Source organism: Stigmatopora nigra, chromosome 22, assembly GCF_051989575.1.
Source record: "Stigmatopora nigra isolate UIUO_SnigA chromosome 22, RoL_Snig_1.1, whole genome shotgun sequence".
In the NCBI taxonomy this organism is placed as follows: Eukaryota; Metazoa; Chordata; class Actinopteri; order Syngnathiformes; family Syngnathidae; genus Stigmatopora; species Stigmatopora nigra.
The window spans coordinates 3,015,196-3,042,500 of record NC_135529.1 but is presented as its reverse complement, the minus strand read 5'-3'; the positions used below and the strand labels follow the sequence as shown (position 1 = coordinate 3,042,500).

Genomic DNA, 27,305 nt, shown 5'->3' with positions numbered 1-27,305 from the left:
TGTGTGTTAATGACACACCTTGGGATGATGGCACGGTGCTAGTAGGAAATCCCCCATGGATTTCAAAGCGGTAATTACTCTGGAAGCATCTCTTGATGTTCTACCTCTTCTCAAGTGTTAGCTGTCAACAAGTGGCACTGATGCTGATGTGGCACTTTTTACTGGTCAAATGTAGTGACATGAGGGGAAGATTTTGCCATGATTGAGGGATGGATTATTCCTTCGCTTCAGTTTAAGGGTGTGCATTTAAAACTGAAACTATGTGGGTATCTTTGTGTGAGTGTGTGTGTGTGTGTGGTGGGGAAGGAGGGGGGTTTATGTATGTGATTGTGCAGGCCCTTGGGAAGCTGAGCTAGGGGGGATTTATTGTGGGACTGGTGATGCAAACCAGGGTAAAACAATGCCAAGTCAATGTATAAATGACTGTATACTTTCCGCCAAACACTCAGTTTGCTTGTCACACATTATGTGCCAGATGTGAGAAAGCATAAGCGACAGACAGTCTCACGCCATGGAAATCTCACCCAATGTGATACTTGTCAAACACACATATAATCAAATGCAGGTGAGTGTCAAATATGTCAAACAATGCTCAAAGCATATTGCACGCAATATCAAAAAGACTGAAAAGGGAGCTACATGCATTTAGATCCCAAAAATAAGTAATGACAATAAATGTTTAAGGTTGAAAGTTAATTTTAAATATAATCTATTTGAAAAGTTCAGACTTGGGTGGCCCGGTGGTTAAGTGGTTAGCACATTGGCCTCACAATGGAAGACCTGGGTTCAAATCCAGGTTGGTCCATCTGTGTGGAGTTTCCGCCTCTGACCCGAAATCAGCTGAGATAGGCTACAGCAACCCCCTGTGACGCAAGTGAGGATAATGCGGTTCAAAAAAATGAGATGTTCTGACTTGTCCCTCTCTTTTACTCTTAGCAGGGTTACACTGATAGTGTTAGCAGCAGCAACAGCAGCACTGATGAGGATGAAGAGGAAGTGGCCACAGAGGCTTACGTCTGCTCCGTATGCCTGGATGTCTATTTCAACCCGTACATGTGTCAACCATGCAAGCACATCTTCTGCGAACCTTGCCTGAGAACACTGGCCCAGAACTGGCCCGACAACACGCCCTGCCCTCTATGCAGAACCATCATCACACATGTCTTCTTCCAGAAAGGTGAGCCAAGTCAAGCCAGGTCTTAGGGTGGATTGTGGCATAGTTGGAAACTGATCATTTACCCAAACTATAATTTACTTGTTCAAACAATAACTTTCTCAATCTGACACAATGGGAATAAGAGGGTATTGGATCTAATTTTTTGCAAGTAGGACCTACTGTTTTGGTCAGTCAGTAAATACTAATGTAACCCAATCATAAGGTGATTGGATAACCCACAGTGGTCTATTTTTGCAGTTTCTGTGTGCCATAAAAGTCTGAATGGATGGGGTCAAGAGGAAAACAAGACCCCACAGATGAGCGTTCTCATTGATGATTAAGTGATTTTGAGGATGGTAATTTAGTTCTTGTGTTGATTAGTCAAGTGAAGGTCATGTAGAAACTGCAGCATGTGGGGTTTGTCATACATGGGTCATGTTTTTGGGTGTTTATTGAATCAATCATATTTCCCTAACACCGTTTTGGATTTTTTTCCTCTCTCACAGATTTAAACCAAAGGGCGAAGACATTTCTCCCAAAGGAATTCCTGCGTCGCAAACAATACTTCCAGAAAGCAAGCTGTGCAAAATGGCCTCTGCCGAGCTGCAGAAAACTCTTCAGAATATTTGGGGGTAATGTATTGACGTTTTAAAAGAACAATCAATCGATCACCGGAATGAGATGTCCGATTATGAAATAACAAGAACTCACACATAGGTTGCCATTTGTTCCCAGACCATTGAAATTCCAAAGAAATCGTGAAACACAAAATAGAGGATCCTGGCCAATACTTCCGATGTCGAATGTTAAACAATCAGACAATGAGGCATATATAAATAAAATTCAAATGTCTCCCTCCAGGTTTCAGGAGACCAACCATCTCTGGGACACGGCGCCAAATGCTACGCACGGGAGGCGGCTTTCGTTTGAATGCACCAGACTTTGATGAAGATGCCCATGGTTGGCACTTGGACATGGACATGGTCACCATCTACATTTATTCAGGGAACTGGATTATCGGCTTCTTTGTATTTTGCATTCTCTATTACCTCTTTTTCACCCTTTTTTTGACAGCCTGAAGATGATGATGGTGTTGATGATTTAATGGTAAATGCCTACCAAGCAAATAGCTTTCCCGTGGAGATAAGCAGGTGGGATGTTGAGTGGAGGGAAAACAGCAGCCGCGTCAGCTTGTTATCAGCCATTAATAAACGATTCAAAGACGATCTTGTGTAGGAGGGACATTCAGGCATCCAGTGATCTCTGTGTGAACATGATAAACAACAAGTTCTGTCTCTCAATGGCAGGGCTTGATCAGGAGGACCCAAAACGGCATGATTCATCATGATTAAATTAGAAGGGGACATTATATTACTTTTGCGCTTGAATGCTTACTGTGAGAGAGCTATTCTTAGACAAATGCACAAATGGATGCATATTTATGCTTAGTTTAACAATAAATGATCTGAGTCTTAGTTGCCCTCCAAATTATTTCCCATATTAAGCAAAAACATTTTACACAAAAAGTATGATTCTGAAATTATGAATGTATACGTATGTATAAGTATGTATATGTAAATACATTTATGTATATTACGTATACTATGTTATCTATGTTACCTCATAATCAGGGGGCTGTAATGCTTTCCACACAATGTTCCTCCAAGGTTACGGCAGGTAGAACCAGCGTGAAGCGTGGAGGGGAGGGGTAGATTTGTGAATGAATGCGGAGTTTTTCACATCACACTGCGAGCTCCCAAAAAATACATCCAAACAAATTGTGGACTGGTGACGTTTGCAGCTTCTCTGCAGCTTAGAGGCAGCAGATGCGTATCTTGCTGCCTTTGCCTTCTTTTGACCGTGGTGTTCGGTGCAAAGCACAAGAAATGGACGTGGTGTACGGGATGATGCACGAGGAGGAGACGAAGCGAGCGAGCTGCAAGCTACGGGTGTGAAGGTGACTTGATGCGGACAAGAGGCGAGCGTATTCCGCCTCCCAGCCCTCATCCACCATCCTCGACTAGCCTCACAATCGGAAGGTGAGGCTTTGGGTGTGATCGGACCTTCGCCCCACGACCATCAAGCAGGTCAAGAGTCCACAAGAAGGAGGAAGGACGGTGGAGACTTTGGGGGGGCGGGGGAAGGAGGAAGAGAGTGAGCCGGGCTTGGGGAGCGGCACGCAGGAGAGCTCGTTCCCTATCAGGACGGGTTGATTAGTGCCTGTGTATGCATGAGTTCGGCGTCGAATGGGCGCAAAAACCGCCCCAGAACGGCCGGGAACATCTTCCAGATCGGCAAGCCTCTTTACAGAGACCCACAGCGCCGGGAGAGCACGGAGAGTAGCCGCAGAGCCCAGCGAGCTGTGGCCGATTGCAGGATGGTAGGTGGCGGAAGCGCGTCAATCCCGAGCACCGGTGGGTGCATGCGCGGATCCTATTTTGTGCATCCTACACGCTCATGTATGACCAAAATGTAGATGCAGAACAGAATCGACATGTCATAGTAATACCCATTTATAGCAAAACGAGCTGTAGTGGATGATTTTGAAGGAAAAGAAATATATATTCTTTTCGTCTTGTTTATGAGATGTTCAATGATGTTGATGTGATACACATGGCATACATGAAACATGTTAATGTCAAGTGATGGCTGCGTACAATGAACGTTCTGCAGATGCTGCATGGCAGTCTCGCAGTTTTTTTCTCTTTTTAATGGGGGGGGGGGGGTCGTGGGGGGTGCTGCAAGGTGCTGCAAAGTCTACATGCATCGTATGTTATTAATCCAATGTTTGTAATCTAAGTATTTTGATAAGGTAAAATCATCTATATGGACTTTGGTTCTTTTTGAAAGGCACTTGTTGCTTTTGTTCAATTTACCTCTTTGTTTAACATTATTTTATAATAATTCTTTCATTTTATGCACCGCTTATTGCCATATGTCTCGGGGTGCTGGTGCCAATCCCTGCCAAATATGGACAGTAAGCAGGTGGATACCTTAAATTGATTGCCAGGGCAATTTTAGGATAAGATTTTTATTATTGTTTAGTTATGTGCTTTTTAAAAATAAAAATAAATGATGTGCATGTGCCCAATTCAATTTGTTCTGGAATCAATAGTTTGAATTGTACTTTGTTCAATGAAAAATATATGCACACCAACTAATCTAATATCTAATACAAGAGCTAAGCAAGATTTAAGAAAAAAATAACATTATTGTACTGGACCTTATGCTATTTGATGGTTTCTTTTACAGGTACAAAAAAAGTCACGTGTAAACTATATCAGATACTTTAAGCTGGTATACAATAATGCATTTGGACTTAAACGCCTGAGCATTATTTTAATAATCCAGGCAGGTTAAAAAAAAGCTGTTATTCGACTGAATATGCATGCTTTTTACTCTGATATTTTCTATGTGATTGCAATGCAGATCGTGCAAGAGTTCAACACGCTGGTAGCTCTTTACCGCGAACTGGTCATTTCTATTGGTGAGATCACTGCCGACTGTCCTAACTTGCGGGCGGATATGTTGAAGACACGGAGCAAAGGCTGCGAGATGGCCAGGGCCGCACACCACAGTCTCTCTTTAATAGCAGGGTAAGATTTAAGCAGGCAAATAACCTCCTCCCATCTCCTAAAACAAACTTTTTTTTTAAAGAAACTAGCACTAGAATGTCATACATACACCTTGACATAAAACCACTAATATTTAAAGCTGTGTGCCAGCATTTTCTTTGTGATTTCCGAAACTGGACATTTCAACAATTAATAAAAAGTAATCTGTAGGATTATTTTTTGCAACATTTTTCTCATTGGTCTTCCCTATTTTATATAATATAAAATAACCACTTGCTTACACAACAGTCCACCCATCTATCCTTTTCAGCTTTTCCCCTCAGGGGTTGCCAGAGCAAAACAGTCAATTTGCATGATACATTTGACACACAGTTTTCACGCCAGATGCCTTTCCTCACGTAACCCACAAGTGGGAATTGAAGCCATGTTTCCACAATAACAGCAGGGCACTCGGACCATTGAGCCATCACTGGGGTCACTTACACCGACAATAACACTTAAAAATAAGATAAAATGTTTCCATATAATGGTTTAATAAAGTGTAAATGTATTGTGGTTTTAGGTATCTGCACTCGAGAGTAACAAGAATACACTATATATACTAAAGATCTCCCAAATCCAATGTGAATTAATGGATCAGAACCATGTAAAAAAAGATCAAATGTATTTATTTATTTTTAGATACGTATTAACTTTGGTTAAATGAAATAAAAGTTTGTTAAAGTTCACAAAGTGGAAAGTAAGGGTAAAAAAAGTATGTTAGTAGGAATTGAAATGCGATCATTTTTCCAAATCTTATCAGTCTCTTCTTACAGGCATTAAAAGCAATTACCCATATTTATTGTAAAAAGTTGCTGCAAAAATACTAACACATTTTTGAATGCGACATCCATGAATATATTAAGTTGTGTGTTTGAAATGTCCACTTAGTACTTTCACTCTCCATTGGGTGATTCAGAGCTCATTTAGCCATCACCTGCTATAGATTGAAGCATGTGCAAAGCTGCTGTAGAGTGTCATAAAAGTCAGTGATGAGGGAGCGCTGGGTAGATAAATCACACTTGATGGGCTTTTTATGTCATCGCATTTCATTACTCGTCCTCTGAAAGCTAAGCAAACTCAAAGACAGATAATCATTTCATCAAGCAAAAGTGAAGGCGTAACTCTACTGCTTATTGTCATGTTTTATGTCTGACTCAAGTAATATTGATGTGTTTTTTTTAATTTAAAAATCAATTCAATTAGTTTACTTTTGCCGTGTTTCCACACACTTTTGTCCAACTGACCTGTGGGGAAAGCAGTTTGTGTGTATGTCGCGTGGACACATCACCAAACACAAATGATTATGCAAATTAGTCCACTTTTACGTAACAGTGCAGAAGTGCAGATGGCAGTGTTTACTGACGCATTTTCAGAAAAGGCAGTTGAATAAAGATTTAATTGTTTGCTCCGTTTCACACGCCAGGCACTCCAGAAATTCATTTATTTTTAACCATACATTAAATTAGCAACTTTCCACAATGTATTTGCCCTTGAAGTAGGCTAATAATTGATGTCTCTGTTAGGCCGGAGGATGGCGAGATTCACCCGGAGATCTGCAGGCTTTTCATCCAACTGCAGTGCTGTCTGGAAATGTACATCACCGAGATGCTCAAGTCCTGCTGCTTGCTGAGTTCTTTGCAGCTCCACAGGAAAGGTAAACATACCCAGAGGCACTTACTCTGCATACACTTTGAGAACAACCATTAATGTTTCAACTGAAGCAAATTGAAAAATGAGTGATACTTATACGAGAGCTATCCATCACCAATGCTAACAAACTCAGTTTCAAATGTTAAAAAAAAACCTTTATTCTATAATAATGAATTTTCTATCTTGCAATCCAAACTGCAACACAATTTTTCTTGTCATAATATCCACCATCTTTGTGTCAGAACTGTACATTTTTACATTGCCACCACTGATGCATAGAATAGAATGCTGCAAGCCTTTTGTCAATTTCGCAGTAAATTACTCTTTGTGTATTTTTTCCACTAAGATTTCTCAGAAACGTATTGTTGATATGCATCTGGCTTTTTCTGTGGCACCAGGCAAAGAGCCCTTTAGCCTCCCCTCATCAGACAGGAAGCTTGAGGAGAGTTCGGACGTCCCCATCCTTGAGGACACCTCCTCGTCGCCCACTGATGGCCCTGCACTCAACTGGCAGGTAGCCACGGATATAGAAGACATTGAAAAGTAAGTTCATGCTGAAATTCCTCTCTCAATCTTTTGGGATAATTTGGGATAAAGTGTGCATGGATATTTCTTTATGGCTTATCACTAAACATTGGTCTTGCATTGTATTGTTATTTTATATGTACTTTAGCAACAAGACCATTTTGGAAGCAATTATTTATGTAAACAGTACAACTATTGTAACATTGATAATAAGAATAGATTATGTGAGAAAAAAAAATCCTGTAATATTTGTAGAAAGCAATTTTAGTAATACAGTCCTTTGCTCCAAGATTTACATTTCAATGAGCCAACCTCCCGCGATCAACTTTGTTGTTAGGGTTAGAATTCAGGGTTTGGCAAAGCAGTCCTGGTGGGCCACTGCGGGTAGCTTTTTGTTCTACAGACACTTTAACCAACGGGGGTTGTGATGAAACAAGAAGCACCAAACTGCAATCCACTGATTGCACTTCTAACATACCACATTTGTGGAATGGTATCACACATGACTTACTTACAGTTAACTTTCCACAATCTACATAAAATGGACCCTTGATCTTATTTGTTGTAGGGACATGAGAGAAATGAAGAACCTTCTTACTAAACTCAGGGAGACAATGCCTTTACCACTGAAGAACCAAGGTGTGTTGAGACCTAACACTAAGTTCTTAGAGTTTAGTACAGTGCTGTACAAGTAGAACAAAAATAAATATAAATGAGCTATATGTTGATTCCATTTTCGTTGCTTGCAGACGACAGCAGTTTGCTGAACCTGTCTCCCTACCCACTGGTCAGAGAGAGAAAGAGGCGATTCTTTGGCCTCTGTTGCCTGGTAACCAGCTGAGCTATCAACAACAACAACAAAAACAACAACAACAACAATGTCAAGAAACTTCACATTGTCCTGTCCTGTCCTTCACCACTCAAAATACTGCCATTTTCAGACAAACAGACCAAAATAGAGCAAGGCTGCCCATTGTTATTTATTTCTTTATTTTGTATCTTTTTGTACTACTACCGAGAATAACTTATAGAATTACCCAATAGTTTTGGCTCAATAGTAATGATGTAATGTCATGTAAAAGACAAAGAAAATATGCACACGTGCAAAACAAACACATTTTGAAAATATGGTTTTCAATTTGTGTTAATGGTCAATGTGAGCCAGTGCATGTTTCAATATCAAACGTAAAATAACATTTTTAAAAAAGTACCAATATTGGATTGAAGAAAAACTGAAAAATACAAATGTAGCCCTGTTTTTGTTTCCTATAAGCGAGCCTCCGATGTCCTGCCACTCAAATGAACAAGTAGATACTTATGTGCTACTACAGGCTGAAGGCTGTTCTCTATTTGCTAACTCTTAACCTACATGCAATACCAGTGCTGTGTCTATACCATCTACTGGAAAAATTTTAACAATGAATTCATAAGCCTTGATACAAAATAATACATCATAAATCGTGCTCTGAGAATTTGTGTATATACATCCCTAGAATATACCTATAAAGTGACATTGTTATTTGTCCCAAAATAAAGGTGAAATAGTTCAAAATGATAGTGCATACATCAACAACAGCCAAAACAACGTGAGTGATGCCTTCACGGGCCTTCAGCCTGCCTGTAATAAAAAAAGGGGGCAAAAAACAGAGTCGCAATGCATGGAAGGATACAGTAAAAAAAATCACTTTTAAACTCATCAATTAAGGTACCATTCTATTTATTTTTTCATATTGAAATGGGTCAAATTCACTAACAATATAACCGAAGGGTTAGTGATGTAAATGTCTAAAAAAAACAAAAACAAAAGAACATGTTTAATCAATGAAACATGTACAAATGTTTAGGAAGTCAGAAAGTAATTTACTAATTGTGTAGTCCAGTCTAGAAGTTTATTGTTTCTCCTTCATACCTCTTCTTATTTTAGTCTTCCATGAAAGATATAACTGTATCTTAAACTTAAAAAATCAAAGCGGGATATATATATATATGTATAAATTGCACATGCACCCCCCCCTCACACACACATGCATCTTGTATTCTGTACACTTCCTGTTCCAGTGCTCTGAAAATAAGTAGGCCTGTTATTGGTTGTTACTCAGCATGGCACCACCATGTGGAAGATGCTTGATAGAGTTTAGAGACCCTTGGAGGGACAGTCAATACATGAGGATGATGTAGATCCTTTACATTGTTAATAAAACTTTTGTTATAGAAATGAATTTTTTCCTTGATTATTGTGTTGACCCACAGTGATATTTCAATCTTTTATCATTCTTTTGTTCTTTTTGTTCGGATAATCTTTTGGGCGGCTTGATTACTTTTTCCAACATTATCTTCTTTCCCAGCTTCATTGACAGAACAATTTAACATGATTATTTTTATAAGTTTTTTTGGAGTTGTGGACATTTTTTAGGAAAGTTATTGGGTCTTAATCATGATGACATGGTGATCAGAAACCTGAAAACATAAATATTCTATTATATGTACACATTTGTTGAGCTTGGAAGTGTTAGTTGTTGACCAACAACTTACAGTAAATAGTAAATACATTTACACATGTACATGTTTGTGCACATTTAAATATACTAATACTCCAAGGTTTGATGTTTTTAGCAGGGGAAATATATTTATTAACACTCTGCTCTGCATAGGCATTTCATATTGTGATTAAAAGCAAGAATGCAAGACTTAACTAAAGATTTTCTTAACTCAAGTGATAACTGGAATCAATCTGATGAGAATTAGGGGGTGTCTCAATTCAAAAGGCTTGATAATACATAGTACTTGCTTGAAAGATATAAGATAACACTTGAAACTTATATAAGACAAATTGCCATATGTATGCCCCCCAACACTACACACCCTTTGTGTCATTTAGGCCCTCTGCTTGGTCCTTACAACAATACTCCCCAATATGCTCTGAAATCCAGAGCAAAGGTGGACACATATTATCATCAAGGTCACCATGTTTCCCCACATCTGACAAAAAAGTGCAGCCTGATGTAGTGTTGTATTGTGGCCACGTGCATGCGCTGTCTGCTACTGAATCATTGTTATTATTTCTCATGCACCTCTTCAGATGGAGTTTGCACACACTGACAACAATTGACCTGCCAAATGCTCCCTTAGTGGTTGTTTATATTACAGTGTTTTTCCATCAACGCAGTTGGCCAGTTAATACATTCATTGCGATAAACAGAAAAGTGGAGTTTGCATGTTCTCCCCGGGTTTGCATGGGTTTTCTTCAGGTACTACGGTTTCCTCCTACATACCAAAACATGTATGGTAGGCTGTATGAACATTCCAAATTGCTCCTAGGTATGAGAGTGAGCATTAATGGTTGTCCGTCTCCTCATGCCCTGCGATTGGCTGGCCACTGTTTCGGGTTGTTTGTTTTGGGATAGGCTCCAGCACCCCCTGCAATCCTTGTGAGGATAAGTGATTAGGAAAATGAATGAATGAATGTTATTTCCTTTATAAACACGTTCCATCCGGATGTTGTTGTCAAACTCATGGATGACCTCATGCAATTCCAAGCCATTACATGCTGTCAGTTTGGAAGTGTGTGCTACCGAGCCACAGGGCACATTAGCTTGTGACAGCGACAGATGATTCTCTTTCCGTAAATAAACAAATCTGTGCAAGCAACAGATTCAGCAGGTCCAAGTCATATGACAAATCAATAGGGAACAGGCTTTCAAATGGCATGGAGTGTTTATTTTAATATGGCAGAAATCTCCTTGAAAAGTGGTGCTATATGAGAGAGGATGGTAAGGAACAATCTCGTCCTGTTGGATGACTATAGTGAACTGCTATTATAAAATATTATATAATATGTACTATATTACCATTGTGTGCATTTGTAACGTATATCAGCATTATCATATTTAAATATTTCCTAAATATTGTTTACTCCAAACAAGCACGATGCAGCAATATTAATGGAAACCATAAACAAAGGGCAATACGTTTCAATACCTCTGGAGGAACTGCAACAAAAAGTTAACTCAATGTGTAAAGGATGAGCTCAGAAACACTAAAGAAAAACAATGTCACTTAATACAGCTCGCTGCTACATCCATAAATGCGACTTAAAACAGAACTACACAAAAACAAAAAAGCTTTCATCAACAACAGCCAGAAGCGCCGCCGGCTTCTCTGGCTTTTCAAAAATGGACTCCTGCAAATTGAAAGTGTGTTCCATAGTCTGACGAGTCTACATTTTAAATTGATTTTGGAAGTTGTGAATGTTGTGTCCTCCATGCCAGAGAGTAAAAGAACCATTTGGACTGGGTTGCTTGGTTTGCTGGAGCCTATCCCATCTGACGGCGGCTGAAAGGCAGACAACACCCCAGACTGGTCGCCAGTCAGCCGGAAGGCACACAGAGAGCCATACGACCGTTCACACACACAATCATACCGCCATTGGCGGGAATTGAGCCCACACCGAAGTCAGATGAGTGAAACACAACACCATCAGGTGGCCCAGAGATGAAAATATCATCTCAAATGATGCTACGGATGTGATAAGATGGAAGAAAGATGACAAGCAGACAGGGTGAGGAAAAATGTTGTGCTTAAGGGTTGTTTAGGTGACGGAATGTCATGGATTTAATTTCAGAATGACACAGAGAGGTGGGAGTATGGAATTTGGCTTACAGGAGAGATATAGAAGGCCAAGCAATTTATATAAATGTGTATTTTTTTTTAAAGGTTATGGCAAAGATAGAAGAGAGAATTGATGGTAGCCTGAATCAAATAGCGGGTTCTGATTGTTATGATTTGAGGGTTAAATGAAATTAGGGCAGCCATTTAAGGTAAAGTCTTTGGAACAGTATGTGTGTGAGATGGTCTCTAAGGTCGCAGTCAGTCCCAGGAACATGAGGATAGAGAGGGATTTAAAATCAGAGAATGTTATTTGTGAATTTGAAGAGTGTCCTTTCAGCACTCGTGATAGGAGCAGAAAACGTATTGAAAGGCTTATTAAAGGTGAGGTGGGAATGGAGTTCGCTAGATATATATATTTTTTCCATATGTTGGGACATGAATAGTAAATGACAAATGCCATAAAGGTGATGGACTGCAATACTTTTGAATAAATACTAAGCCTCAGTATCTTTTGACACCGCTATTGTATTGAATCACAATTGAAGGTGGTTTAGGTGTATTGACGACTACTTGTTCACAATTTTGGCGACTACTTGTATGTAGTGCAAAGATTAGAGGCACATAATGAATGGGTCATTTTCCATGTCAATGAAATCACCAGCCAGACTAAATGCCTCCTTCACGGTTATCCTGTCCCTCAGGCAACAATAACAGTTTGCTCTGGCCAGCAGACCATGGCCTTCATTAGTGCTGTTACACCATAGTCACATGTCCTCTTTTGACCGCCATCTGTCTCCAAAAAGTCTTTGTACTACATATTAACAATAAAATGCAGCAGTCCCTGACCTTTCTGCACTAAATGCACGGCTGACGAAGAGTATTAGAGTGGACAAAATTGGAACAGTTGACTGTATTAATTCATTAAATGGCCAAACTTAATTGTCAGTTTTCTGTTTTAGTCAGAATACAAGGATCAGACTAAAAAAAATCAGTGTACGTATGTTGTCATCATAGGCAAGTGGACAAAGAAAACCAGAACATTATCCTTATGTCTCCTGTGTGCACAGCAATGAGTACACTCCCGCCCATTTAGTGATTAAATGTCTACCCAGAGTGCTTTTGACAGCGCTGGTAGAAGTTTTATGGCGCCTCCTGCTCATAAATGTGTACCGCAGGGTACTGTTAGTGTGCTTCATCCTTATAATGAGATGCGCAAGAGACAATAGGCGTCCTCACACTTCAAACTTAGTAATAACAAAGCATAACATTTACTGTTTTTAATCAATGAAACAAAGTCAATCTGTATGCATCACTGAGTCTTTCATAATATTGTCACTGTATTTTCCCCACAAATTGCCTTTTTTTTACTGTAAGTGTTAAGTACTGTGACTTTGGCTCAGAAAGTGTTATGTTAGATAGAAGAAATGTCTAATTATAAACATTTCTTATGAATACATTTATTAATAATATTACAACTACTCATGACCTTTGTGAGGATAAGCAGTACGGAAATTGCATGAATCAATAATACAGCAACAGTTATAGTAATGTTATTCTGCTACTCCAGTCTAAAAAATGCTGGTTATTTTACTCATGTTATGTTATCTAATCCTCTAAATACTCGATCTTCAGAAAAGAAGGACTTTTCATGATATTCTTGACCAACGTGGTCTCAGCATTCAGGCAATCCAGTTTCATACCAGGTCTGTTCCCACTTCACGTGGTAAATTACAAAGTGAATGACAGTGAATTACATGAATTATACAACACAGTCTGTGCAAGGTCACCCTGTATGCCATCGCTCGCCCACTTCTTTTCTCATCACCGTGGTAACTAGGATGATTTCACCCCTCCCCTTATATTTTTTAGGATGCTCCAGAGCACGTAGGCAAAAAAGCTTAAAGTCCAAGTGGTGTCCAAGTGCTTGTTCCATGCTCAAATTTTAGATAATCTGGGTAGAGTAGGACTATTGTGATGAGGTCTCAAACACAGACAGGTACAACGTGAAAAGCTGTTTAATCATTTTATCCATATCCTTCATATCCAACTGAAGCTTCATATATTAAATTGCACTAACAACTTTGTGGTCAGAGGCAGTAGGTACCCCCGCAAAGACCACATAAGAAGTGACATCTGTTAATTAATTTCCAAATACAGACGCAGGTCAAGTCGAGATAGTTTTGTATAATTGACTTTTAATTAGTTGCAACTCTCAGAACAAAGATTTCAGTTTTACAACAGCAACACACTCCTTTTTGGATCATTGTATTATTTTTTTTTCTTATACACCGGAGCATAAAAGCAATGACAACAGCTTTGACCAGGGAAGACAATAATGACCTCACATCACAATTTGCACGTCCTTTTCAAGTCTCAAGTCATTGGTGCCGTTCCAGTCTTTTTGATTGCAATTGGGAGAAAACAGACAAACAAACAAGAGTTTTGTTATTACAGTCATGCAAGTTTCAAAATGGAAATTATAAAACAGATGCACAGAGCATATGCATCAAAATGGTTCTTTAATAGTTTGTCACTTATGCACACCACTATCAAATTTGTATTAAAAAAAGAATCATAGCAGAGAGGTAAATTTCTTGGCAATATTGTCTTTTGCAGCTACGTTGATTAGAAGACATAAAAGCAGACAAACAAACAGGACTTTTCATCTCACCCACATGACAGTTTTGACTTTAAAAACACATTCAACAGTCCCAAATAGTTTAGTGGAATGGTTGGACAAAGGGGAATGATACACCGATCCTCGCTGGATACATTCTCAGAAAGTGCTTTTATTCTCTTTTGAGTCTACTTCCACTCTTTGGTGTAAGTTATAATATAAGCCAAAAATAACATTTACCATGAGAGGGAAATATACACGCACACAAAAAAAAAAACACTCAAACACAGCATTAGATATCCACTCATGCATTATCACATACCAAACATAAAATACCACTTAACCTACATTTGACACTCATCTAAAACATTGAATTTCATTAAATAAAACACCTCTCGCTCTGAATACAAATAAAAGTCCCATGTATGCGAAAGGTAAATGTTTTTTTTTTTTTTGCCTATACAGCATCTCATATTTCTGTCAATGAATTTATCACTGATTGGCTATTCCAACTTGCAGATTCTTTCAATAAATGATGACAGAATGTGAACTTCAGAGACCTGGAGACATTCAAAGACACCAATAAAGACATCAATGTTGCACCGCTATTTAAACATATTGAAGCAGTCCTGCAAAGAAAAATAAATATTGAATAGAAATAAAAGTCACCTCTAAAGTTGTGTGTCAGCAGAAAGACAAAACAGTCATGGTGACTCATGGATGCTGCACCAGAGTATAGTCAATACAGACACACAAGGGGTGGTTGAAAGCTTAAACAGACACTGGATAGACTCTTGTGAGCAATATTTTTGTACATCACGACTCAGCACCCACTATAAATTCAGCCGGAGCTTGTGATTTCTTCACAGATCATCACAGCAACACCTTATTTATTTTAAACACAATATAGTCTTATTTCCCTTTTCACACAAATCTTGAAGAAAGTAGTATTTTTTTTAGTTTGGTGATTTCCCCACATCATACCAAAATAGATTTTAAAAAAATTAAGAAAAAATGGAATGTTAAATAAGAGTATTTTATTGTTTCATTGCCCCTCGCAAGCCTCACCTTTCTGTTAATGGTATGAGATGGGTTGTGGAAAAAAAGTTGATTGTGTAGTAGGGGCAAGAAACATTTGGAAAAGTAAACTTTAGTTGTTTAATAGAAGATGTTAGAAATGTAAAAATTAAAAACAATAAAAATGAACCAAAAAACATCTAAAGTAACATTAAATATTTTTTGAAAAATCCATTCAAAAAGCAAAACATAAAAATAGAAATAATTGAAAATATGAAAAGTACAAAAATCCAAATTAAATTGTAATGTTATGGTTATGGTTGCCCAGCTGAAATTTCAACATATCCACTGACAATCCGGAATCTTTTAACAGTATGGTTAGCAGAAATGCTTTTAGATAAACATTGATTTAAAAAAAACAACAACAAAAACCTTAGCTTTGTATGACGTAAGCAATTGATTTAACAGCTCGTAATCCTCCCCAAATTAGTAGGCCGATACTGTCATTTGTGCATTTGTAACTCACCCATCGCCAAGTTTCTTCTCTCAACCTCATCGTGGCTCATTCACCATTTCACTATAGCCCTAAATAAAGCGAAAGGAGTTGCACGTCTCCACTGAAACAAACGGCAAGTAGCAAAGAGGTGAAGCAAAGACCAAAAACCCCTGGTAGCCGAAGGGGGAGGTCACGCTCGTAGGCTCTCAGGTAGCGTCGTCGTCGTCTTCATCATCCACGTGGTAGTTGAGGGTAATGACAGCGCTGATAAATTCGCCCAGCTCCACAAAGTCAGCGGTGATGATGTTGATGCCACTCTCGCCAGGCCTCTGCGACCGAATCCACTGCATCATTCCTGGCAAAGCCCTACGTAATGCATCCAAAGGACAATTATTGATTACAGGAGAATAATGGAGAGAGACTAGGAAACATGATTAATCCAGGAGGACAAAGACACATCCAAGAGCTGATGGACAAGGGGGTGGGGGGTGGGGGGGGGGGGGGGGTTCTATTTTCTCCATCAACAAAATACTACACATTAGCACACAGAAAATATATCCTGGCCAGGATTATCATTTTCAATAACAATGTATGTAGGCCACATCATTGTTTTCTATACCTATACGTACTATACTTGCTTTACTAACCATATGAGCCAACCTTGATACTCCCTGTCTGGTCACATAAATGGAAATTCCCTCTGAAACTCCATTATGCTATTTTTCATTTCAAAAGAGCACTTGGCAGAATTTTAACTCAGCCCCTCGGTCAACTTTACTTAACCAACTCTTTCCATACTCATATGTTCTGAGCAGTTAGAGCTCATCCAGCAAGCCATGCAGTACCCTTGTCAACTGCATCATCTCCCCTCACAAATTGTCTTTGCTTGCCTCCTTTTTCTTATCTCCCTTATTTATGCCAACACTTATTTACACCTCCCTATCATCGAAAGTGTCCCGACATTCTTCAAAACTGCTGCTATCAGCCCAATCCTACAATAAACATCCAAAATTCAACATATCTATAAATAATAATAATCCTTTCTGACAATGTCGACAAATCCTCACCTTTCTGTAACCTCACCTTTCTGTAATCGTCTCTCGGAGCCCACTGGCCACTCCCTTCATCACTGTGCTGGCCTTTGGTGTGAGGACCACCTGTGAGACAAAGAAGGTCCCCTTCCTCCTGGAGAAAAGAACCAGTCCAATTTGAAGTTTATACCATTACATAGAGAAACCAGTGAGCATTTAATACTGCCACAACAGGTCATATATTGGTTAACAAGTGAACAGAAGTTGCACACAAAAAATACTCACAGAAATCTTATGTAAAGTACACATTTACAGCACGATGAGCAGCAGGGATTTTAGCAACTGTACACTCAAACTAATGCCATATACTGTATCTGATCAGTAGTATTTTAATAATGTATTTATTTGCTCCATTTTTCAACCATAGAAACTGACCAATATTGTTCAGATTATAACAGGAGGGTTGAAGTCAATTGGAAAGCAAATGGCAGTGATCTGATCTCAGTAACAAAATAATTCATGTGTGTCCAAAAAAGTGCTGAGAATCTGACCGCTAACCTGCGGTCAGTGACAGAAGCCTGGAGGAACTGAACCAACTTCTCTGGGTCGGTGGTATTAGCCCATGGGGCAGGCATCATCTGGCCTGGCCACAGGAAGGGGACTTCCAGAGCCATGGGGTGGTGGTAAAAGACCAGCACCTGATATTCCTTCTCCCAGAGATACTGCAGACTCACCTAAAGGACACAGGGACAGAAGAATGAGCAGTTTTAAACCAGTGCAAAATTTAACCTCAATATTATACTCATTGTTTGATTAACTTAGAGATTTCTCAGCTCTTGTATTTGGCAGAATTCATTCCAATAAGTGTTATAATAAACAGGGGTTGAGGGGTATATGAATAGTTCATGATAAATACTATATACTGCCAGTAATGTGACTGCTTTTCTTCTTACAGGCGTACCTCCTGAGCAAAGACAACTGGGCAAAGCTTTTCTCCAAAAACATCTTTCAACATGGTAACCAGCTTTTCGTGGTGCAGGTTTTGAACTCCATAGAAATGGTTGAAGTCCAGGAAAACTACTTCTCTCGCGTGTGACGACAGGAAGCTGCTGATCTGCTCCAAACCTTCTCTCACCTGCACAAAACACATGTGCAAGGGATTATTATAAAACTAGGGCAATGTCTAATCATCATTTTAATCAGCAAAGCTCATATTTTAAAGCAATCCACTTCCATTATGTCCTCGAGTTTCGTCATTGTCATGCTTTATCTATGGCAAATTTCATGAAAATGCAATCTAACATTTAATTGGAAATTAATTGAAAACCATGGAAATGGAATACTACTCACTTCTATATTAAAGTACAGTCAACTACCAAGACTGTTCAATCAATACATCTACCTCCGAGACAGACAGAGAGGCGGACAATAGATAGCGTGGACATTTGGGTATAAAGACAGAAATGCAGTTTTTAAAGTGTACTGACCGTTGCACTAAACAGACCATGGGCAAAAAAAAGCTCATTGTCAGGGTCTCGGGGCTTCGTGGAGATGCGCAGATCGAAGAAGCGGACACCGGCCTCCAGCTGGCTATTGAAGTTCATCGTCTGTGTGGCTAACCACTTCCGCATGAGCTTCTTGGCCACAGTGCCGAAAACAGAAACAAAGTTTTGCACGGTCTCTGGCTGCTCGGGGCCCACAGGAGACGCTTCGTCAATGTAAAAGCTGAAGGAGTCGTGGGAACCTGAAGGTGACACATGCAAAAACAAACACAACCTTCAGGAGGAATATTTGGTCGTATAAAGTTACCTCGAAACAAAGTCATAGAAAATGAATGACTTCCATACATATTGCTAGATTGTGTTCAAAATCAATATAGTGTTTGTAAAGGGTCTTTTGGAGAAAATGACAAGAATGTCAAGAGTGTATTTAACCCACTTTTACAGTAACTGATTCATATGTGTATGAAATGCTTGGTTGGGCTGTAGAACCTGCTTCTCCTTGTGATCTGAACTAGTATCTTTTCTTATTCACTCTCCCTTGCACAAATGACATGGAAGGTTTTATTTGGTTATGTTTAGGCTTCTTCCAGCCAGAAAATGCGACAAGACATCTGCGCAGTTTGGTTGTTTGAACAGTCAGAATATTTAATCTGAATGACTACAAATGCTGGAACAGCTTTAATGTGGTACTGCTGAGTTTCAATGTCTTATGGCTGTCTAAAATCAAGTGTTTATGAAGAAATTGCACATATTTAATCTTTAGCTGGAACACCGGCCAAAAAAAAAAACCCAAAACAGTATTTAAAAAATTGAATATCAAATTAAGGTAAGATGCAATACAAAACAACAAGCAAATTAGTCAATTGTGGACTGGTTGTATTGAAATAAAATTTTCTTTAGATCACACAAAAACAAAAAAATCCACTATGAAAGGATCTTTCTTAACATTGTGACAGTTTCAGCATGACTGCCATGGAATTCAGATTTAGATGGTTCTTTTTATATATAAAACTGTTTCCGCCATTTCTGCAAGAATCCTAGGGGTGAATATTTTTCTTAAGGTCATACCACAGCATCTCCATCAAATAAATGCACCGCTATATTCGGCCTTAGGAGAAGCTACGTGGGCCTCAATGAAAAGATTCAGTCTGAATTTCTGATCTTCATACACTTGCAGTTGATCTCAAAGGTTTGTGCTCTTATATGACCTGCGGTGTGTATATGTACACAGGAGGTCATATTAGGACACATAAACCAGACAAATTGTTTTATCATTTGCCTGCTTGTTCTCATTTCTGTGATACATTGATTGTGCATCCTTTTTTTCCCGTTTTAGAACAACAGTCTGTTCAATCTCACAAAGTAGCAACACGTCCCTCAACACACACACAGTATATAGAGGGGAAACCATAGACCAGAATTCGTGCTATGATAAGCTTTTCGAAGACATCCAACACGAGGAGTCAAAGCAGAGTTGACAGTTGGAGCAGGCGGGCCCTGCAGCCAGGGTCACGCTCTGCTTCCAGATGACCAGCTTGAAAAGCTAGACATAAAGTTACTGGCAAAAGGATTTAAATTCACATTTTATGCGTACGCATTTCCATGGCAAACGTAACAGAAAAACAAACTGCACATCAACATTTGCACTAGTCCAAATGCATCTTTATCAAATGCCTAGCCAATTCAACGGAAAATTACTCATCATTTGCCTACTTGCTTCCATTTCTCTGCCACACAAATAATCAGTAAATAGCACCAGAATTCATACATAAAGTGCATTTGATTATATTGCATGCAGGGTTATGGAGCTCAATGTCAATTTTACAACGAAAATATCTGCTTCATAGTAAAAAAAAAAATACTTATTGGTCAGCAGTCCATTAATTTGTGCCTGTTGTTCATGAGGTGTAAGGGATTTTGCTTTTTGCATTCTTCTGATAAGATAATGGAGTGTCTTTGGTGCATCTTGCTTCCCCATTTGGGGTACAGGGAACATAAGCCCATTGTGTTCTTTTATCTGAATTAAGCCTGCCCACGACAAACAGGCTCAGCACTTTTTACTTGATATAGTATTTCTATGTTTCCTTTTTCAAAACTAATAGTGAGTTTTGGATATTATTCCTCTTGAATAATCAGTAACAAAACACATTTTGCTCATCTTAACAGATGGTAATGGATTCCCCAACCAACAAGACTTTGACATAAACCTGCATTTCAAATAAAGAATGGCCTTTCATGAGTATGTTGTGAAGGCTGTGCATTATATATTCATGCAAAACAACACACACTATTTCAAGGAGACAACTTTAAGCTTGGAGGGCCCCACTATACTGCCAAAATATCCACAAGTGCAGAGAGATGTACGCTGCTGAGTAATGCTTGTATGCCGAGTGAAATTCAATACAGGAGAAGAGATGAATGGCAGAGTTGAGAAGAGGAAATGGGGAGAGGATGTTTTTTTTAAAGAGATGATGACATAAAATGAGAATTTGAGGGTGGAAGTGAGGGCAGGTTTTGACAAATTAAGAGAACAAGAGCGTGGAAATAAGGAGATGATAAACAGATGGAAAGAACCAGATAAGGTCTAAGAGGAGATACGTGATGTGATACGAGAAGATGGAGAGATTAAATAAGATAAGAAAGGGAATTAGGGAATTTGAATAAACCTGGAAGAGAAAATCAAGGCAGGAGTTTTGGTCATGAGAAGGAGAAATAAGGAGTAAACATTATTGTGTAAATGAGCAATGATGGGTGATTGGAAGATTAAAAGATGAGGTAGCAATAAAGAGAAGATGAGATGATGATGTGGACTGACACTTGGGGTTGAAAAAGTCAAAGTACAGATTAGAGAAATAAAAGAGTAGAGGGGATGACAACCGGAGGCGATAGGACACAAAAATAATTGCAACCAGATGATTTAAAGAGATGAGTTGTGAAAATGCCTGGAGATGAGAGACAGTGATGGGATGAGATAAAGTGATAATCTAAGAAAAACATAGGAAATAGGATGATCAGGAAAGGAGACCAGTAGAATTAAGGGGGGGAATTCAGGAATGATGATGTGTGGGCATAAAGAGAGAAAATCAGGAGATAGGAGGTGCAAACGAGGAGGTTATTTGCCGAGAAGACAAAAAAATGAACAAATCAGAAGAGAATGAGGTAAAAAGAGAGAAAAAATACAACACAAAGTATTTAGTTATTTTACAAATGTTGACTAAGTGATGCATTTACCTAAATTGCATCATGTGGCAAAAGGCTGAGATATTGTCACTGAAACACACCAATGGAGCTTCCTCTACTCTAGCATGTGGAAATCCATTCCCTTCAGTCTCCTCTTTTATCCCTCTCCCAGCCTAAAAATAGCCTGAAATGTGCACAAGGCTACCTGGCTGAACTGTCCTTTATAGGCAAGCCACTCCCCCACACAGAGACACATGCTACCCGTGTACTTACTGGACTTTTACAATCAAGACAAATTTCCTTCTGCAAGGAAATTCAATTAGCCAGCAGTACTGCAATCGAGGCCACCTGTGTAGAAATCCATACAAAATCATTTTCTTATAGCTTGCAAGACATCTGTGAACATAATTTGATCAGGAATGTTTACAAGCTGGCCTAAACAAAAAAAAATACCAAGAATATAATTGAAGCCCCAAAATTCACTGTGCTATGGTTAACTGCATCATGGGTGCATCGCCAACCTTGTTTGGGGATTAAGAAGCAATGCGAGAGATCCACTCAGGGGATTTAAGCCTCCTCTCTCAGTGCTTGCTGCAAAAACTCAAAATACTCCTGCTTATTCTCTTTTATTGCCTCTGTTTGTCTTCAGTGTATGCACATCTATCGTGTAGTAGACTATCAATGAGTGTAAGGCAGTTATAATGAGTAAAACCCACAATGATCTTAGGGTGCACTACTGATGACAAAAATGTAGGGATATTCCCTCCATCTTAATCTACTTGCACGTTTTACGCGGAATGAGAGTCTCTTTGCTTTTATGATGACAGTGATGTCTATGGTTCCTTATCTTTAAACTGTTCTTCCTGGCAAAGGAGTTCCAACGAGTGGGACCCAGAAGAGCAGGAACCAAACAACAAAACACAATGCTGGTGGACAAAACTAAAGACCTTAATGAAAAATAACAGAGAAACCTAGCAGACTTGGGACTGGGTAAAATTGACAAAGAAACAAACTTCACGGGGATGACAAATACGCAAGACGACAACATTTTACATATCGTATTTATCTCCTATTCAAGAGGGAAATTGTTATGTATTTAATAGATGACAGAAGCCTAAAGACTTGTCATCTAAGGGAATGAGGGGAAAAATAAACCCATAGATTAGTGATGTTCCTTACTAATTGCCAATAATTAAGAAAAAGAACGATACGCGCACAGCTGTCCTACACAGGCATGGGGCTGTTTGGTATTTTGGGCACGGAATTGTGTCATTAAAGCCTTGAAATTACTGTTTTAAATAAATAAAATGAGCCCAAAACTGCATTAGATCATAGTATTGCACTTAGAAATGAAATGTCACTTAAATGCATCCATTGTAGTGAATCTTTTATACTATAGAGGTCAAACACTTCTCTAAGTTCCTCCATATACCATCCTTGCCTTTAATGAGCTTCTGTGGGTGGTGATACAGGCCTGTTTTTTTCTTTCTGTCCCCAATTGATCCTGCCTTAATAAAAGCTGGACACAATAAGATGTCCCTGTAGTAACATTTTGAAATCAAATATCTATAGCAGCACCTACTTGCTGTTCAAATCAAATTCACCCCCAATAAGGAAATCTTGACAAACAATCTCTGTCATTTGTGCACGCAAAAAGGGAAGAAAAAGCTGTCAACACTGTTTATACAGAACACGGATCCAAAAGGATGAGGTGGGTAGGAGAGTGTATGTTTTGCCTCCCGACCATAGCCCAGTTGCAATGTGCAAGTAATAATAGCTAATTAAATGGGACAGAGCATACCCCCATGCTGTTCAATACCTCGGCGCCGTTCAACTAAGCTGTCACACTGAGCTGTGTGATTCAGCAAATTGCTAGCATGACTTATGACATGTCAATGCTGGTGTGTGGCGTCTGGCGTCCAAGTGCTTGCGGGTTGTAATTTGGGACCTAGGCCTTCAGTTCAATTCAGCTGTTTACTCATCCAGTTCCATACCTCTCCTAAAAAGTATAATACAAATATATAACATAACAAACTCACCTCATGCTGACCAGGCATGGGGGCATACAAGTGTATTAGACCTGCACAAATTAGTAAAAATACAAGTGTAATTGAATCCCTAGAATTTTTTAAACCTTTTTTTTTACCTAAAGTCCCACAAGGTGGCGACAAAGCAATAAATATGGATATAGCTTTGGTCTGACAACCACTGTGACATTTAAATGTGTGAAAAACAGTGAATAGGTTACCTGCTAACAAACATATTTCATCCTCTGGGCAATTGTAGTCGTCACTGAATCCAATAATTTAGCAGCAAGATGGCAAAAAAAGGATATAAAACCCATTCATGCAAGACTTGAGGATCTAGTAAAAATAAATGTATAGGCTATGGTAGGACAAATTAGAATGATTAATCAATACGATTTCTGTAATGGCCGTGGATAATTAATTGACTTGTTATAAGGTGCTTCATAAAAGATGGGAGCTTTGTAAAAAGCAATTACCAACATAATTGGAGTTGGGGGAAAAAAACTGTGTGCTGATTGGTTGGAAACAAACATTCGACATTTTTGAGAGAAGATCTACTCAATATGTGCACCTCATCATTATGTTCCTAATCTTCCATAAAGTTATAATGTTTGGATTCCTGTTTTTCTACGCATTTACCCTTTATATATATTTTTAATAATTGTTCTGCACGTCTGTGAATATTTCTGTTCTGCCAATTTAATTTCCCTTACCTACCCATCAATATCTCTTCATATATGTATTCTAGTTTGAAGCTGAGTAAAAATGCATGCAAGTTTTCCAATATAATTCTCACGTTGTGCAACAGGTCTTTTGTGCATACGCCTAAATGCACCTTTTCAATTTCTGATGGTTCCATTTGACGACATTCAAAGGTCAATTATGGTATTTGATCTGCATCCGATTAGATCTTCACGTGCCACATGAACAATATAATGTATTTATGACTACGCCCTCCGATTTACGTTCAAATTCATTTGAAAGCACCGACGGTACAATGCGAGGAAATTTCCCAGCAGCACCTGAATGTACTCACCCGGGATGGCCAAGTTGGTAAGCGGGATGTTGTGCATGCTTTGCGGGAGACTCGACATCCAGTCAGCGAAGCGCAGATCACTACTTCTGCCGTGAGACGAAGCCATGCTGCCGCCGTGTTCAACACACACTTCCCCGGGAGAAGGCTTGCCTCGGCGGCCACCTTCTTTCTGCCTGCCTGCCTGGATGGATGGAAGTATGAGTTGATGGATGGATGGATGAATGGATGGATGGATGGATGAAAGGAGGATGCCTAGTGCGCGCTGGTCCTCCTCCACGTCCACCTCCTCCTCCGCCCTTTCCAGACGCGCGCGCACACACACGCTCCACTGGCAAGTTAAGTGACAGTGTACACACCACCCACACCTGGGCGGCGCACTCGCCACGTCTGATGATGACTGGTCACTAGGGTCTGCGAACAAGTGAGCAGACAATAACATCCAAGGTTCGAAATGGGAGTACTGGCTGGGAATGCTCAGGTTTCAGTGGCCACCAGGGCGTTAGACCTGCAATCCATTTTCACTGGGAGAGGCTGGCGGAGAATTTCTCCTCCTATCATTCATATTAAATGCACTCATATTATGAATTAAATACAATTTATTTACATAAACATATATATATATATATATATATATATATATATATATATATATATATATATATATATATATATATATATATATATATATATATATATATATATATATATATATATATATATATATATATATATATATATATATATATATATATATATATATATATATATATATATATATATATATATATATATATATATATATATATATATATATATATATATATATATATATATATATATATATATATATATATATATATATATATATATATATATATATATATATATATATATATATATATATATATATATATATATATATATATATATATATATATATATATATATAATAAAATCTTGTAAATACAAGTGTTCTTGCACCTGTAAATTTTGTTAACAAGTGAATAATTAGATTAATTAACATCACGTAGGTTGGTGGTCTTCCACACAAGGTACCTCGCTTTTGTGGGAGCCAGAGACAGATTTATTCTCAGCCACGCTCACGCATAGTCAGAGTGAAATCCTGGCCCTCAATCGTCAGGCAAAACTTAATTTTAGGTTTCAACGGCTAAAAGGGGGCACGTTCATGTGGGGTGACAACTGTGAATTCGCCTGGCTGCTTGGAGTGACCCATTATGGGTGTTTCTCTTTCACATGTTTCGATGAAAACAACTATGAGCCTCCAGCCTTGAGGCTCAATAGACTGTGTTTTCTTTCTGGCCGCTCAAAGCTCACTATTTTCGGGCTCAGCCACTTGGAGGATTTGGGGTGAAAGATGCGTTCGAAGGCAAACTGTTACATTGGCTCCCGAGTGTAAAATAAGGTACTTTGAGGTGGGTTGAATGGCGCAAGTCCATCTAAAATGCACAAATAGTGTATAAATGATTTGGAGACAAGGCATTTCCATGAGATCAATCATTTCCTTTTTTTCTAATTCTAATGATATAAAATTATAAAACTAATGATAATAAAGGATATTTTAATATTCATTATGGCATACAAAATGAAGATATATATTGAATAAAAATAGATGATTTTATGATTATAAGGGTTTTGGGGGTGCCAGAGGCTATCCTGAATGTAAAGGAGATGTATAACTGTAATGCTTTCATAACTTACACTTCTTGCTACTGAAAAAAAATGTTATTCCAGTAATGCCTTACTCACAACACTTATAGTGAGGTGTTTCATGCATGTCTCAATTGGAGGCCTCGGGTTCCACCCATGACACACTGAGGAGACTCTGTAACCCAACTGGAGGGTCCTGGCTTCTAGAAGAGATAAACAAGGTAGCTGGTAGAGGGAAGTCTAGGCTTCCCTGCCGAAGCTTTTGCCCCGGGAACTCAACCACAGATAGAGAGCAAATAGAAGGATGGATAGGGTAAGCCGGCAAAGTGTGTTGTTTGATTTGACTTGCTCTGAGAGCGTGAGAATCTGCCCCTCCCACATAACTTATGTTTTTCTTTCATCTTAGAGGAAGGTTGGGGAATTCATTTTCCAAAAAGCTCACCTATCACCTATTGTAACCAGTTGTAAGAGCCTTGTTTGCCATTACCACAAGCCAATTCCAGACCAATTAAAAACAAAAACAACATGCATTCAGGCAGATTCCCAAAAATAGTTACAATGTTTCCAAGTTACACGCACCCAAGAGACAATTCTTGCAAGCATGCACAGGGAGACCACCCAGACAGGAGTCTCTGGAGTAATTTCAACTCGTAACCAAGAAACTGGAGAAAAAGCAGAATGATAAAAATAATATGCATATAGGTTTTACACAATCATTGCCATGTAACTCTTTGTCACTCTTACATTTCTAGCCACTAAGCTAACTAGGTTACAATATTCAGGCTTAAGGGGCTCCAGTTGATTTATGAAGGGGCGTGCTGGATTAACATCAACAGCAGGAAGCCACAGGCACTGTCACTTTTCCTTCAGATTTCCACTTGATGGAGTAACCCAGCTGATCTTTTTCCGACCCAAAATATGCCCGCCGGGCAGAATATTTACAGTTATGTAACGACCCTCAGGTAATGCAACCACCTCTATTCAGTGAGGCAATCGCATGAAGAATGTTAATGCAAGCCTATTGCTCCATTAATATAGAAGGGCCTAACCTGCAGCCCTTTGCTTTGCTTTTAAGTAGAATCAATAAGTAACATTAAAAATAACTATCTAATTTAAACAAATGAACCACTCATTTGTTTCATCGGGCAAACTGCAATGCATTTTATTGCTTGTAC

General features: G+C 38.9%; 3 protein-coding genes across 6 annotated transcripts in view; 2 read left to right on the top strand and 1 right to left on the bottom strand.

The window, feature by feature from the left end:
• Positions 1–2,262, top strand: part of LOC144215837 (uncharacterized) — a 5,372-nt gene extending 3,110 nt beyond the window's left edge. For 3 of the 4 annotated variants that reach the window (XM_077745005.1, XM_077745008.1, XM_077745007.1), the window contains exons 3-5: positions 937–1,177; positions 1,663–1,788; positions 2,018–2,261. In XM_077745005.1, coding sequence (XP_077601131.1) covers positions 937–1,177; positions 1,663–1,788; positions 2,018–2,235 — 585 coding nt within the window. In that variant the 3' untranslated portion in view covers positions 2,236–2,261. Of the gene's footprint in view, positions 1–936; positions 1,178–1,662; positions 1,789–2,017 lie in introns of all 4 variants that reach the window. The other variant, XM_077745006.1, reaches the window with a different exon arrangement.
• Positions 2,263–2,858: 596 nt separating this feature from the next.
• On the top strand, positions 2,859–9,155 carry LOC144180898 (regulator of G-protein signaling 7-binding protein A-like). The gene is made up of 6 exons (XM_077709052.1): positions 2,859–3,536; positions 4,586–4,752; positions 6,297–6,427; positions 6,822–6,966; positions 7,517–7,587; positions 7,698–9,155. Exons 1-6 carry the CDS (start codon positions 3,387–3,389, stop codon positions 7,787–7,789), a joined length of 756 nt encoding a protein of 251 aa, XP_077565178.1. The 5' UTR covers positions 2,859–3,386; the 3' UTR covers positions 7,790–9,155.
• A 4,575-nt stretch (positions 9,156–13,730) lies between these two features.
• Positions 13,731–24,796, bottom strand: LOC144215899 (PI-PLC X domain-containing protein 3). Its single transcript, XM_077745097.1, has 6 exons — positions 24,463–24,796; positions 18,205–18,461; positions 17,679–17,852; positions 17,276–17,451; positions 16,770–16,871; positions 13,731–16,052 (listed from the first exon to the last, which is right to left on the bottom strand). The coding sequence occupies exons 1-6, from the start codon at positions 24,566–24,568 to the stop codon at positions 15,893–15,895; spliced, it is 975 nt and encodes a 324-aa protein (XP_077601223.1). The 5' UTR covers positions 24,569–24,796; the 3' UTR covers positions 13,731–15,892.
• Positions 24,797–27,305: the final 2,509 nt, after the last annotated feature.